Genomic DNA, 12,510 nt, shown 5'->3' on the forward strand with positions numbered 1-12,510 from the left:
TGTCCCTTTAGTTTTGTCCATATAGTGTATGTTGTTAAATCGGTATCCTGACTAATTATGTAACACATCAAGAATTTCATAAATAAGTGGTGTGGTTTTAAGCCACAATTTAAAATGCATTCCCAGTGACTTGGTAATAAACAAAATATCTCTGGGGATGTGTCATATTGAATAAGAAGATAAAATTGTTCTATTTTTTGTTTTTGTTTTTTTTCAAACCGAAACTAAAGTTTTGTATACTACTAGATCTATAATTACGTGTCACGGTCAATGGCCTTTAAAATAGTATTTTTATCCTTACAATTGTCTTTTTTAAAGGGCCTTTTCTACACTGCACTCTCAATATCTGCAGAGCTTTAAGGCGGGAGATACTATGTCGACGCCTTTGAAGGCTCCTGAACGCTTTGAAATCTGTCTCATGCGTATTCTTACGCATGAGACGGAGTTCATTTTGTGTGGAGGAGGGCATTGGCAGCACAGTATGTGAGGTAATATAAGTACTTATGTACTCTCGTACTGTGCTGCACTCCCAGGCGGCTCCTAATGATGTCCGTTAGCTTCTGCCCATTGAGCCAATAAGGCTCTATGTGGGCGCGGTTTGGCATCATTAGGAGCCGCCTGTCAGTTCCGAGCTAGCAGGCCCGGAATTTAGAAGGGCCGCTAAGGCCAGAGGACTAATACTCAACAGACCCGTTGGGGGAGGAGTTAGGCAAGTTTCTGCTGTGCCGTCCTCACAGGAGGTAGAGCTGGAGGTAGGAAGATTGCCAGTCCAGGACGGCTGTGGTCCTTTTCCTGTGCCATCAATTCCTTTTCCTCCATTGCCTCCTCCTCATTTAGCACCCTCTTCCTAGCCCCTGTGTTTGTTGATGTGTTTATTGTCCAATAGTGGGATCTTCCAGTGAATTTTTTCCCCTCCTCCATATCTGCTGCTGACCCCATCACCTCCCTACAGGGGGTCTATCTCTTTCTCCACCTCACCCATTTCCTTATGTGTTCATATCCAAGTTCACGGGTCGCGGTGAAAATACGTTTGTTTGTTTTTTGCCATGAACTCGGGCAAAAGCGCACCATTTTGCCTAAGTTTATGAAAAATTGCATGGTTTTGCCATGGTTTCAAGCAAAAAAACTTTTTACCGCAATGTGTGAACCCAGCTAGACTAGAACGGGATTTGTTCCAATCTCACCTGACACTATTGCACATTAATTTCCCATGGAGATAGACATTTTTTAAAAAAAACATTGTGTGTATATCTATTTATCTATCTATCTCCAATATTTTAATTGGACTACACATTTTTTTGTGCTGTGGGGAGGCGATGTTTAGCTATAAGTGCTATATATTGCTTATATTAGGAAGTGCTCTACTATGCCCCCCTAAATATTATTGATTTAGAATTACTACGAATTACATAAGTCTCCTTGGATAAAAATACTCGTAGACTTACCCATTGGCATCCGAAAAAAACGTATACCAAGCAGCACATGTGTTCTGTTTTTGTTTTTTTTGTTTTTTTTACAGAATATCACTGTGTGGAATAGCGCACTCGACTGCGCTATTCCATACCACAGATAAAGAGGTATACCGACACATACCAGCCTGACAGAGGTCAAACGGATGCCCTTTTGGCCTCCGTCAAGGGAATGGGGAGCTCTCCTGGTGCATACTGTTCACGTACACTGTAAATACAGTCTGAAAAGTGCCTTACTATTTTTTAAACCAATAGAAAAGGTGATAAACTAGAATTTTTTTTTTTTTTTTTTCCTCTGCATTTTATTCATAGATCACTAATGCCAGTATTCCGGTGTCTGTAGGAATGTCCCTCGCTGAGCTGAGTCTTCAGGTAAATTGTCTTTGTTTTCCATTAGTTGTGCATGATTCATACAAACCATTTCCACAAATAGATAAATGAGCGTTAAAGTGGTTGTCCAGTTCCAAATAATTGATGGCCTATCCTCAGAATAGGCCATCAATATCTCATCGGTTGGGGTCTAACTCCCGTCACCCCTGACAATCGACTGTTTTGAAGGGGCTGCAGCGCTTGCACGACAGCTGCTTCCTCTTAATTTCCTTTACTGCCCACATTGTGAAATGCTGACGCACTCGTAGTAATGGTTCACAGTATTACAGCCCTCTCAAATATACTTCAATGGGAGAAGACTACAAATGTGTCGGCGATTCACAGTGAGAGAAGTAAAGGAAATTAAAGGGAAGCCGTGATTGTACGTGCGCTGCTACCCCTTCAAAACAGCTGATCAGTGGGGTTCCGGGAATCGAACCCAGACAGATCACATATTTACTAAGGATAGGCCATACATTTTTGGGGCCTGGACAACCCCTTTAAAACTTGACTGAAATTACTATACTTTTGAGATTTGTTAATCTCATGACCTTATTTCACATAAATAGTAATGCGGTTTCATAAATGTACTATTGTACTTGGTATTGTGCAATGTACATCAACAATTTTTCCTTAGACTTTAGAGTAAAAAAAAAAAGAGATTAAATGTCTATTATTGTGTAACCCTTTAAATTCATTAAACCCTTGGAGACACTGAAGTCAATTTTTAATTTTTTTTAATCTTCATTTTTCCATCGTTAAATTCCAAGAGCCATAACTTTTTTTTATTTTTAGAGTCATTTGTCAAAGTACGAATTCTAGTTTTTCATGGTACCATATAATGTCCTGGCTAAGTGAAAAAAAAAACTATTTGTGGGGTGGAATGGGAATAAAAAACCCTGATTCCTCCATTGTTTAGGTTTTGTTTTTACGGCGTTTACCATGCTGTAAAAACGACATGTTAACTTTTTTTTGCGGGTCAATAAGGTTACGATAACAAATTTGTTTTTTGTTTTTTTCATAATGTACTACTTCCACAAAGAAAAAAAATTAATAAAAAAAAAATTGGTTTTGTGTTGCCATAACTTTTACTTTTCTGTCGATAGAGCAGTGTAAGGGCTTGTTTTTTTTGCGTGGTTAACTGTGGTTCTTATTGCTACCGTTTTGGGGTACATATTACTTTTTGATCACTATTCATTCCATTTTGTTACATTTTGGGAAGCGTATTGACTAAAAAACGGTAATTTGAATTTTTTTTCCTATGCGTTCACCTGGTAAGTTAAATAATGTAATATTTTGCTAGTTCAAACTTTTTTTTTTTTGTGTACATAGTTTGTTGTAAAAATGTGAGTTTTTTTTCAACGTTTTGATTTATTTTAAAAATGTTAAACATTATTTTTACTTTAGTCCTCCTAGGGGACCATACAATTGTTAGATCACCCATGCAATACACTGCACTTATGTATTGCCTTTATTTGTGATTTACTATAAAGCCTTGCCTCTGACAAGGCTTAATCCTTTCAGGACTGAGCTAGTTTTGGCCTTCAGGACCAGCCCCATTTTTTAAAATCTGACATGTCATTTTATGTGTTGTTAACTCTGGAATGCTTTTACCTATCCAAGCGATTCTGGGATTGTTTTCTCGTGACATATTGTACTTTATGATAGTGGAAAAATGTTGTCAATAAATTCATTGCTTATTTGTGTAAAATACTTCGGCCCCATGCACACGAACGTGCTTTTGCGGCCACAATTCCCCCGAAAATCCACGGGAGAATTGCGGCCCCATTCATTTCTATGGGGCCATGTATGCGACCTTAGTTTTTACGGTCCGTGCATGGCCCGGGAGCCCGCACCGCAGAAAGAACGGACATGTCTTATTATGGCCGTGTTCTGTGAGTCGGGCTCATTAAAAATAATGGCCGTGGCGGGCGGCTCGCAGCTGACCGTTCGCTGCCGGCCTACCCGAAAATCATGGCCGTGCACATGGCTACGGTCGTGTGCATGAGCCCTAAAATTTAAAGAAAATTTACAAAAGTTATGATTTTTCTAATTTTAATTGTATCTGCTTGTAAAACAGATAGTAATACCACACAAAATAGTCACTATTTTACATATTCCATATGTCTACTTTATGTTTGCATTGTTTTTTTAACATTATTTTATTTTTCTAGGACGTTACATGGCTTAGAACTTTCTAGCACCAATTTCTCACATTTTCAAGAAAATTTCAAAAGGCTATCTTCAGTTCTGAAGTGGCTTTGAGGTCCTTATATACTAGCTAGATGCCATAAATCAGCCCATTTTAAAAACTGCACCTCCCAAAGTATTCAAAACGGCATTCAGAAAGCTTCTTAACCTTTTAGGCGTTTCACAGGAATTAAAGCAAAGTAGAGGGGAAATTTACAAATTAATTTTTTTTTGCCGAAATTCATTTGTAATAAAAAAAAATTCTGTAGCACAGAAAGTTTTACCAGAGAAATGCAACTTAATATTTATTGCCCAGATTCTGCCGTTTTTAGAAATATCTGACGTGGCCCCAGTGCGCTAATGGGCTGAAAAACAGGCCTCAGAAGCAAAGGAGCAGCTATTGGATTTTGGGGCCTACTTTTTTTAGAATATATTTTAGGCACTATGTCAGGTTTGAAGAGGTCTTGTGGTGCCAAAACAGTGGAAACTCCCCAAAAGTGACACTGTTTTAGAAACCACACACCTCAAGGAGTTTATCTAGAGGTATAGTTAGCATCTTGACACCAGTTTTTTTGCTAAATTTACTGGAGTTTGTCTGTGAAAATGAAAATTTACTTTTTTTCTGAAAAAACATAGAAATGTTTAATTTTTACAATGAATAAAGGAGAAAAAGAACTCCAAAATTTGTAAAGCACTTTCTCTTGATTACGACAATACCCCATGTGTGGTAATACACGGCTATTTGGATCCACGGCAGAGCTCAGAATGGAAGGAGCGCTATTTGACTTTTGGTGCTCAAATTTAGCTGGAATAGTTTTCCAGTGCCATGTCGCATTCGCAAAGCCCCTCCGGTACCAAATCAGTGGAAACACTCCAAAAGTGACCCCATTTGGGAAACTACACCCCTTAAGGAATCTTTCTAGGGGTATAGTGAGCATTTAGACCCCCACAGGTCTTTTGCAGAATTTATTAGACTTAGGCCGTGAAAATGAATATCAACATTTTTTCCACTAAATATTAATTTTTTTGGCAAGCAAGGTGACAAAAAAACAAATTCTGACACTGTTTTATGTCTTCTTTTTTTTTTTTTTTTTTTTTTTAACTGTGTTCACCTATATATGACATTTTACTTTTTTCTGCGGGTCGTTCCAATTACGGCGATACCATATGTATATCGTTTTTTTATATTTTGCAGAGTTTGCGCAATAAAATCACTTTTCTATAAAATAATTTAGTTTTTGTGTCACCATATTCTGAGAGCCATAACTTTTTAATTTTTTCTGTCAAAAAAGCTGTGTCAGGACTTTTTTTGCGGAACGGGTTGTAGTTTTTATTGGTACTATTTTGGGGTACATGCGTCTTTTTGATCACTTTTTATTCTATTTTGGGAGGGGTGGTGACCCAAAAAAAGTGATTCTGGCATTGTTTTTTTTTTGCGGTCTTCATCTTGCGGAAAATATAATTTTATAGTTTGGGTCGTTACGAACGCGGTGATACCAAATATGTGCACTTTTTTTAACCAACCCTTGCCATAAAGCTGATGCCAGCCACCGATATGCCATAAATAAGGCTTGTATGGCCTCCGATTTTGCCATGACACCCACAATCTGTCCCCGGGAAAGTTTGTTGCAGCAACAAGTTTTCCCTGCGATCACATGATCAGGACCTGAACTAATCAAGTCCCGATCATGTCTCTGGGACCAGAGGCCAGTGTTAATAGCGCAGAGCGATCCGGGTGTCGGCGCTACTCTGAGACACCCGATCGCGCTGCTAACACTCTCTCTTCTCTCTCCTCCGAAATCACACTGACAGGAGGCAGGGGGAGTGAGAAAGTTATAACCATCAAGTGTCGGGAAAGTTTGTTACTACAACAAACTTTCCCTGTGGTCGCTATGATTGGCTATCATAGCGATCACATGATTGGGACCTCTGCCAATCAGGCCCTGATGAGAGCACCCGGGTGTTAGACGCACTCTGGGGGCCCTGATCGCCGACATAATGAGAAACATAAATTAACGTCGGCACTGCACAAAGCCCAGCAAGCGCGACGTTAATTTACCGTCGACGGTCAGGAAGTGGTTAATAGTAGGGCAGTGACTGCAGACCTGGAGGCCTTCAACTGCCATGGCAACCAATCGGCACCGCGGGGGACAGAGGTAGCCCCCACTCTCGGTCTAACCTCTCAAATGCAGTGGTTGCTATCTATGTTCGGTAGCGCACATCTGACAAAACTGTAAATTGGATGTTGCTCAGGGGTTAAAGGGTTTGTACCAGAAAGGACACTTATTAACTATCCATAGGATAGGTGATGATTCTGTGATAGCTGGGTTGCTCAATACTGGGATCTCCATCAGGGGACTAGGTGATTTGATCGATTCTAGGACTACGCGTTTAAACGTAACAATTTCAAGATGAGTTTTATGGATGAAGTGTCTCATTGGAGACAATCCCTTTTTAGTTTGTAATAGCCAACCAGACATTACGCCTGCAGTGGCCACTGTAGTACATGGACGATTAAGTCCGCCAAAACAGTGGATTTCAATAATTAACTTTTTCAAGAGGGAACATCAACAAAATTCAATAATTAGAAATTAAACCGAAAAATAGATTGTCTTATTGAGGCATTACCACCGATATACTGTGACCCCCTCGCATTATAAAGAGAACATGTTACCTTTCTATTTTTTCTATTTTTAGTCACATTACAGGACTTATATAATGCTACTGTTCAGAATCTACCTAATGCAAATGTATTAAAAATGGTTGCACCCATTGTATTTTTTTTTTTATTTTTTTTAACAAATTCTTATGAAATCGTCGTGTCCAGCTGTCTGCCATGTTTTTATTTGTGTTTTGAATATTTTCTTGTGTTGGCAGCAAAATCTATGTCCGAGGTAATACCTCTTCCTAGAAGTATAATTGTAGATGTGTGTGATTAATTTGTTTTTGTTTCAGTCCATGTTTTTCTTTTTGACAGACTTCTAGTGAGTCCTGGATGCCCAGTATACTAAATGAAGCTGCTAAAATAATTTACAAGGTAATCATCCTAATGAGCAGATATATCATTTTAGTATTTGAAATAAATATACTGATGCTGTATTTTGAATAGTGCAAATGCTATCAATGATTAGTTTTCGGTGTATGTCCAACAAGCATCTATATCTTTTCAGCTGGAAACAAAAGGGCTGATGGCATCTATGTATACAAACCTTCTCCGGTATAGTGGAGGGACACGATCCTGTGACTGTCACACACTCGCTGTGGCAATGCAGCATCTGCCCCCATTTTTGAGCCATCAGTGACAAAACAGCCTGCATAAAAATTAACTATAGATATATATTTATTTTTGGGATAATTTAAACATGACATTTTTTGTTGATTTAGAATATCGTTTTTTTTTTGTTTTTTCTCTAGTTGGTTCGTCTGGATAGTTTTAGCACCTACTGGAATGTCAATAGCAACTTGTATTACCATCAGTCACGTGAAACTATCTTGGTAAATATTTTACTTTCCAATTACTTTCTAATTAATTATGTTGAATTTTTCTTCTTTTTTTTATTCTTTATTATTCTGTAGATGAAGAAGCAGTGAATGTGGTATTTAACAGTTTTTTTTGTTGTTTTTTTTTAATGAACTATGATCACTATTTGAGGCACATATATCAATAATGTTGCAAGAAAAATACTATCTGCCAAACTCAACATCTCATTTGTCTTTTTTGTAAATTGTTCCAAGTATACCAAAACGGCTCATGCTACTTAATACATTTGGTGCGACTTGTAATCCGCTAGATAAAATATGAAATTCTCTGATGTATTTTGTGGCAAAAATTTGTTAAAACCAATGACAAATTTGTTGGAATTATTTGTACGTAATTTGTTGTACACCACAAAATAATAACATTTGTACTTGTTTCATATATATATATCTATATATATATATATATATATATATATATATATATCTCCAAAAAAGAGAACGTGAAGCAGCACTCAATTTATTCATCCAGTGGTGGTTCCATGTTGGATGAATAAATTCACTTTATTTGAGTGCTGCTTCACGTTCTCTTTTTTGGATATCTAACACATAAGGAGAGGTCACTCCTTTATTTTTGAAGCTTTGCACAAGCCTAGTCAGGCTTTTTTTTACAGTGCTGCTCCAATCCTCTGCTTTTTTTTCTATATATATTGTAGTCGCTTGCGCCATGTTTCAAGTTTTTATTGACCTACTTTCTGGAGCATTTCATTTGATAAATGTGCCCCTCTGAGTTATGATGGCCCAGTAGATTTACCCACAATATTGTAATGAGTTTGAGTCATGACTTCTGAGTCAGATACATTTTTAATCAGATCTTCACAGACCCCCATGACTTAAATGGAATCAGTCAGGCTGGAACCCCTGATGGAAACTGTACAATGCAGATGTGAACAGAGCCTAGGGCAATGTTTCCCAACCGGGGTTTCCTGGTAAAAGTTTTTACTTTTCAAAGTAGGGATGGCAAAATTTATTTAGGCGATAGGTTAGGCAAAGCAGTTAACAAATCTTGGCCAGAATATAGATTATGGAATGCTTAATCCGACGTTACTTTTTTGGAATGTGAATGAAATAAAGGGTTCCCTTGAAGAGGGAACTTTTTTCAGAGGTTTTCCTATAGTGATAATGTTGGGAACAATTGGCCTAAGGTATGGTAATTCTGTAAAAATAGAAATTACATTTTTCCATTTTTTTATGATTGTTTTAGTTTTTCTCATCATTATTTCACCTTTTAAATGTTGATTTTGGTGTACTGTATTATATCATCTTCTACTGTAAGTAATAAGGATCAGCCCCCATGCATTCTATATACTTTTTTTGCTAGACTTTTAATTAATATTCTGTAGTAGAAAGATATAGACTGGTACAATTAGGATTTATTGCATTGCTGAACATATTTGTTTAATGTTCTGGTTAATGAGTAACATATCTTTTGGAAAGCCTTGTTCTATCTATACAGCTTCAGTATCCACATTTGTATACGTATAAAATGTGTATGAAAACACATTGCAGCCAGCCTTATGTATACAATTTAGTTCAATGTGCATGTCTATTAACCCCTTCCCGCTGTAGCCGCTTTTGACCTTCCTGACAGAGCCTCATTTTTCAAATCTGACGTGTCCCATTATGTGGTAATAACTTTGGAATGTTTTTAGCAATTCTGAGATTGCTTCCTTGTGACAAATTGTACTTTGTCAGAGGTAAAATTTGGTCAAAACATTTAGCGTATATTTATGGAAAAACACAAAAATGTCGAGAAAATTTGCAAAAATTTGCGTTTTTCTACATTTAAGTATATCTGCTTGTAAAACAGGCAGTTATACCACACAAAATAGATAATTAACATTTTCCATATGTCTACTTAATGTTGGTAATGTTTTTTAAACATCCTTTTATTTTTAGAGGACTCAGGAAGGCTTATAAATTTAGCATAAATTTCTCACGTTTTCAAGAAAATTTCAAAAGCCTATTTTTTTTTTTAGGGACCGGTACAGTTCTGAAGCTCAAAATATTCAAAACCGCATTTAGAACGTTTCTTAACGCCGAAGGACGGATATAGGCATAGGTACACATACACACACACATACACACATACATACACACACACACACACAGTTCAAAAGTTTGGGGTCACCCAGACAATTTTGTGTTTTCCATGAAAACTCACACTTCTATTTATCAAATGAGTTGCAAAATGACTAGAAAATATAGTCAAGCCATTGACGAGGTTAGAAATAATGATTTTTATTTGAAATAATAATTTTCTCCTTCAAGCTTTGCTTTCGTCAAAGAATGCTCCATTTGCAGCAATTACAGCATTGCAGACCTTTGGCATTCTAGCTGTTAATTTGCCTTGGTAATCGGGAGAAATTTCACCCCATGCTTCCAGAAGCCCCTCCCACAAGTTGGATTGGCTTAATGGGCACTTCTTGCGTACCATACGGTCAAGCTGCTCCCACAACAGCTCGATGGGGTTTAGATCCGGTGACTGCGCTGGCCACTCCATTACAGATAGAATACCAGCTGCCTGCTTCATCCCTAAATAGTTCTTGCATAATATTGGAGGTGTGCTTTGGGTCATTGTCCTGTTGTAGGATGAAATTGGCTCCTGATGATGCCTGATGAAGACGCCAGTTCGGCGTCGAAACGCGTTGCTACTGCAATAAAACTTTCATCAATATTATAAGATACTACTCGTTTCTCCATCGTCTTGCACCACCAAGCAGCGCCGAGATAGATCCATTTTTTTCTCCACTAACCTACTACTAATCAGCGGTTTCCCTCGGCAACCGGATTGGATCTGGCAGCAGCACTCGTGGTTTACCCGCTTTTACCCTACAGCAATCTGGTGAGCATGGTATTTTATTCCTCCATCAGTTTACCCTACTGAATTACGCTATGTGGCGCCGTGGTCTTTTTTCTGTACCCCGCACTTTACCAGCACCAAAGCAACCCCAGACCATCACATTACCTCCACCATGGTTGACAGATGGCGTCAGGCACTCTTCCAGCATCTTTTCAGTTGTTCTGCGTCTCACAAATGTTCTTCTGTGTGATCCAAACACCTCAAACTTCGATTTGTCTGTCCATAACACTTTATTCCAATCTTCCTCTGTCCAATGTCTATGTGCTTTTGCCAATATTAATCTTTTCCTTTTATTAGCCAGTCTCAGATATGGCTTTTTCTTTGCCACTCTGCCCTGAAGGCCAGCATCCCGGAGTCGCCTCTTCACTGTAGACGTTGACACTGGCGTTTTGCGGGTACTATTTAATGAAGCTGCCAGTTGAGGACCTGTGAGGCGTCTATTTCTCAAACTAGAGACTCTAATGTACTTGTCTTGTTGCTCAGTTGTGCAGCGGGGCCTCCCACTTCTCTTTCTACTCTGTTTAGAGCCTGTTTGTGCTGTCCTCTGAAGGGAGTAGTACACACCGTTGTAGGAAATCTTCAGTTTCTTGGCAATTTCTCGCATGGAATAGCCTTACTTTCTAAGAACAAGAATAGACTGTCGAGTTTCACATGAAAGCTCTCTTTTTCTAGCCATTTTGAGAGTTTAATCGAGCCCACAAATGTAATGCTCCAGATTCTCAACTAGCTCAAAGGAAGGTCAGTTTTATAGCTCCTCTAAACAGCAAAACTGTTTACAGTGGTGCTAACATAATTTCACAAGGGTTTTCAAGTGTTTTTTAATCATCCATTAGCCTTCTAACACGGTTAGCAAACACAATGTACCATTAGAACACTGGAGTGATGGTTGCTGGAAATGGGCCTCTATACACCTATGTAGATATTGCATTAAAAACCAGACGTTTGCAGCTAGAATAGTCATTTAGCACGTTAACAATGTATAGAGTGTACTTCTGATTAATTTAATGTTCTCTTCATTGAAAAAAACTGCTTTTCTTGCAAAAATAAGGACATTTCTAAGTGACCCTAAACTTTTGAACTGTAGTGTGTGTGTATGTATGTATGTGTGTGTGTATATATATATATATGTGCCGTTTAAACAATATTATATTGAAAAAGTTTGGACATTTTCAGGATGCAGCGAGACTGATTAGGTTTCATTTTTAGAGAGATAATATATATCTATAGTAGGGATGCACGGTGCATCGAAACTTCGATACTGTGCATCCCTAAACGGTTCGATACCGCTATTTCCTGTATTTCGATACTGAGCTGCGCAGCCGCACAGCTCAGTATAGTAATACATGAATGTATGGGAGCGCGGCTGCGGCTGTGTAATTCAGCCACAGCCCCGCTCCTGAGTCATTATAAGTGCGCGGAGTCAGGATGATGCCATGCGGCCGGCGCTGCACTAATGAGCGGCGGCACTGGAGACAGAACATGGCGGGCGGGCGCACTGCAAAACACCCCCATGTTCTGTCCTCAGTGCCTGAACTGCCGCTCATTAGTTCAGTGCCGGCCGCATCACCTCATGCTGACCGCGCGCGCACTTCCTGTCAGGAGCGGGGGAATGGCTGTATTACACAGCCGCAGCCCCGCTCTATAACGGCGGAGATTAGAGAAACCTCTCATCTCCGCCGCTATTCCCCTGAATGCTGCGATCACAGCTGACTGCAGCATTCAGGAGAAAATGAGAAGGGGGGATGCCCCTGGATCGCGTCACAGGGAATTCCTGTGACGCGATCGAGGGCCATACCATATATGGGCAGACAGCCCAGGGTCTATTGACGGACCCCAGGGCTGTCTTACCATATTTCATGTTGTTAGGACATACCAAAGTATGTCCTAACAACTGCCTGTGTGCTATTCGTCCACAGGCTAATGTACTGGCACATATCCGATATATGTCAGTACAGTAAAGTTTAAAAATAAAGTAAAAACAAAGTATTGTTAAATTTAAAAAAAAACACATACACCTTTTTTACAATAAACATTTAAATAAGTCTCAATACATAAAATATTCACATATTCAGTAATGGCGCG

General features: G+C 38.8%; 1 protein-coding gene across 6 annotated transcripts in view; it reads left to right on the forward strand.

The window, feature by feature from the left end:
* VPS13C (vacuolar protein sorting 13 homolog C) overlaps positions 1-12,510 on the forward strand; it is a 396,337-nt gene that overhangs the window by 74,218 nt on the left and 309,609 nt on the right. For all 6 annotated transcript variants that reach the window (XM_075857708.1, XM_075857702.1, XM_075857703.1 and 3 more), the window contains 3 exons: positions 1,782-1,841; positions 7,006-7,065; positions 7,443-7,523. In XM_075857708.1, coding sequence (XP_075713823.1) covers positions 1,782-1,841; positions 7,006-7,065; positions 7,443-7,523 — 201 coding nt within the window. The remainder of the gene's footprint in view (positions 1-1,781; positions 1,842-7,005; positions 7,066-7,442; positions 7,524-12,510) is intronic.

This window comes from Rhinoderma darwinii, chromosome 3, assembly GCF_050947455.1.
Source record: "Rhinoderma darwinii isolate aRhiDar2 chromosome 3, aRhiDar2.hap1, whole genome shotgun sequence".
Classification (NCBI taxonomy): domain Eukaryota; kingdom Metazoa; phylum Chordata; class Amphibia; order Anura; family Rhinodermatidae; genus Rhinoderma; species Rhinoderma darwinii.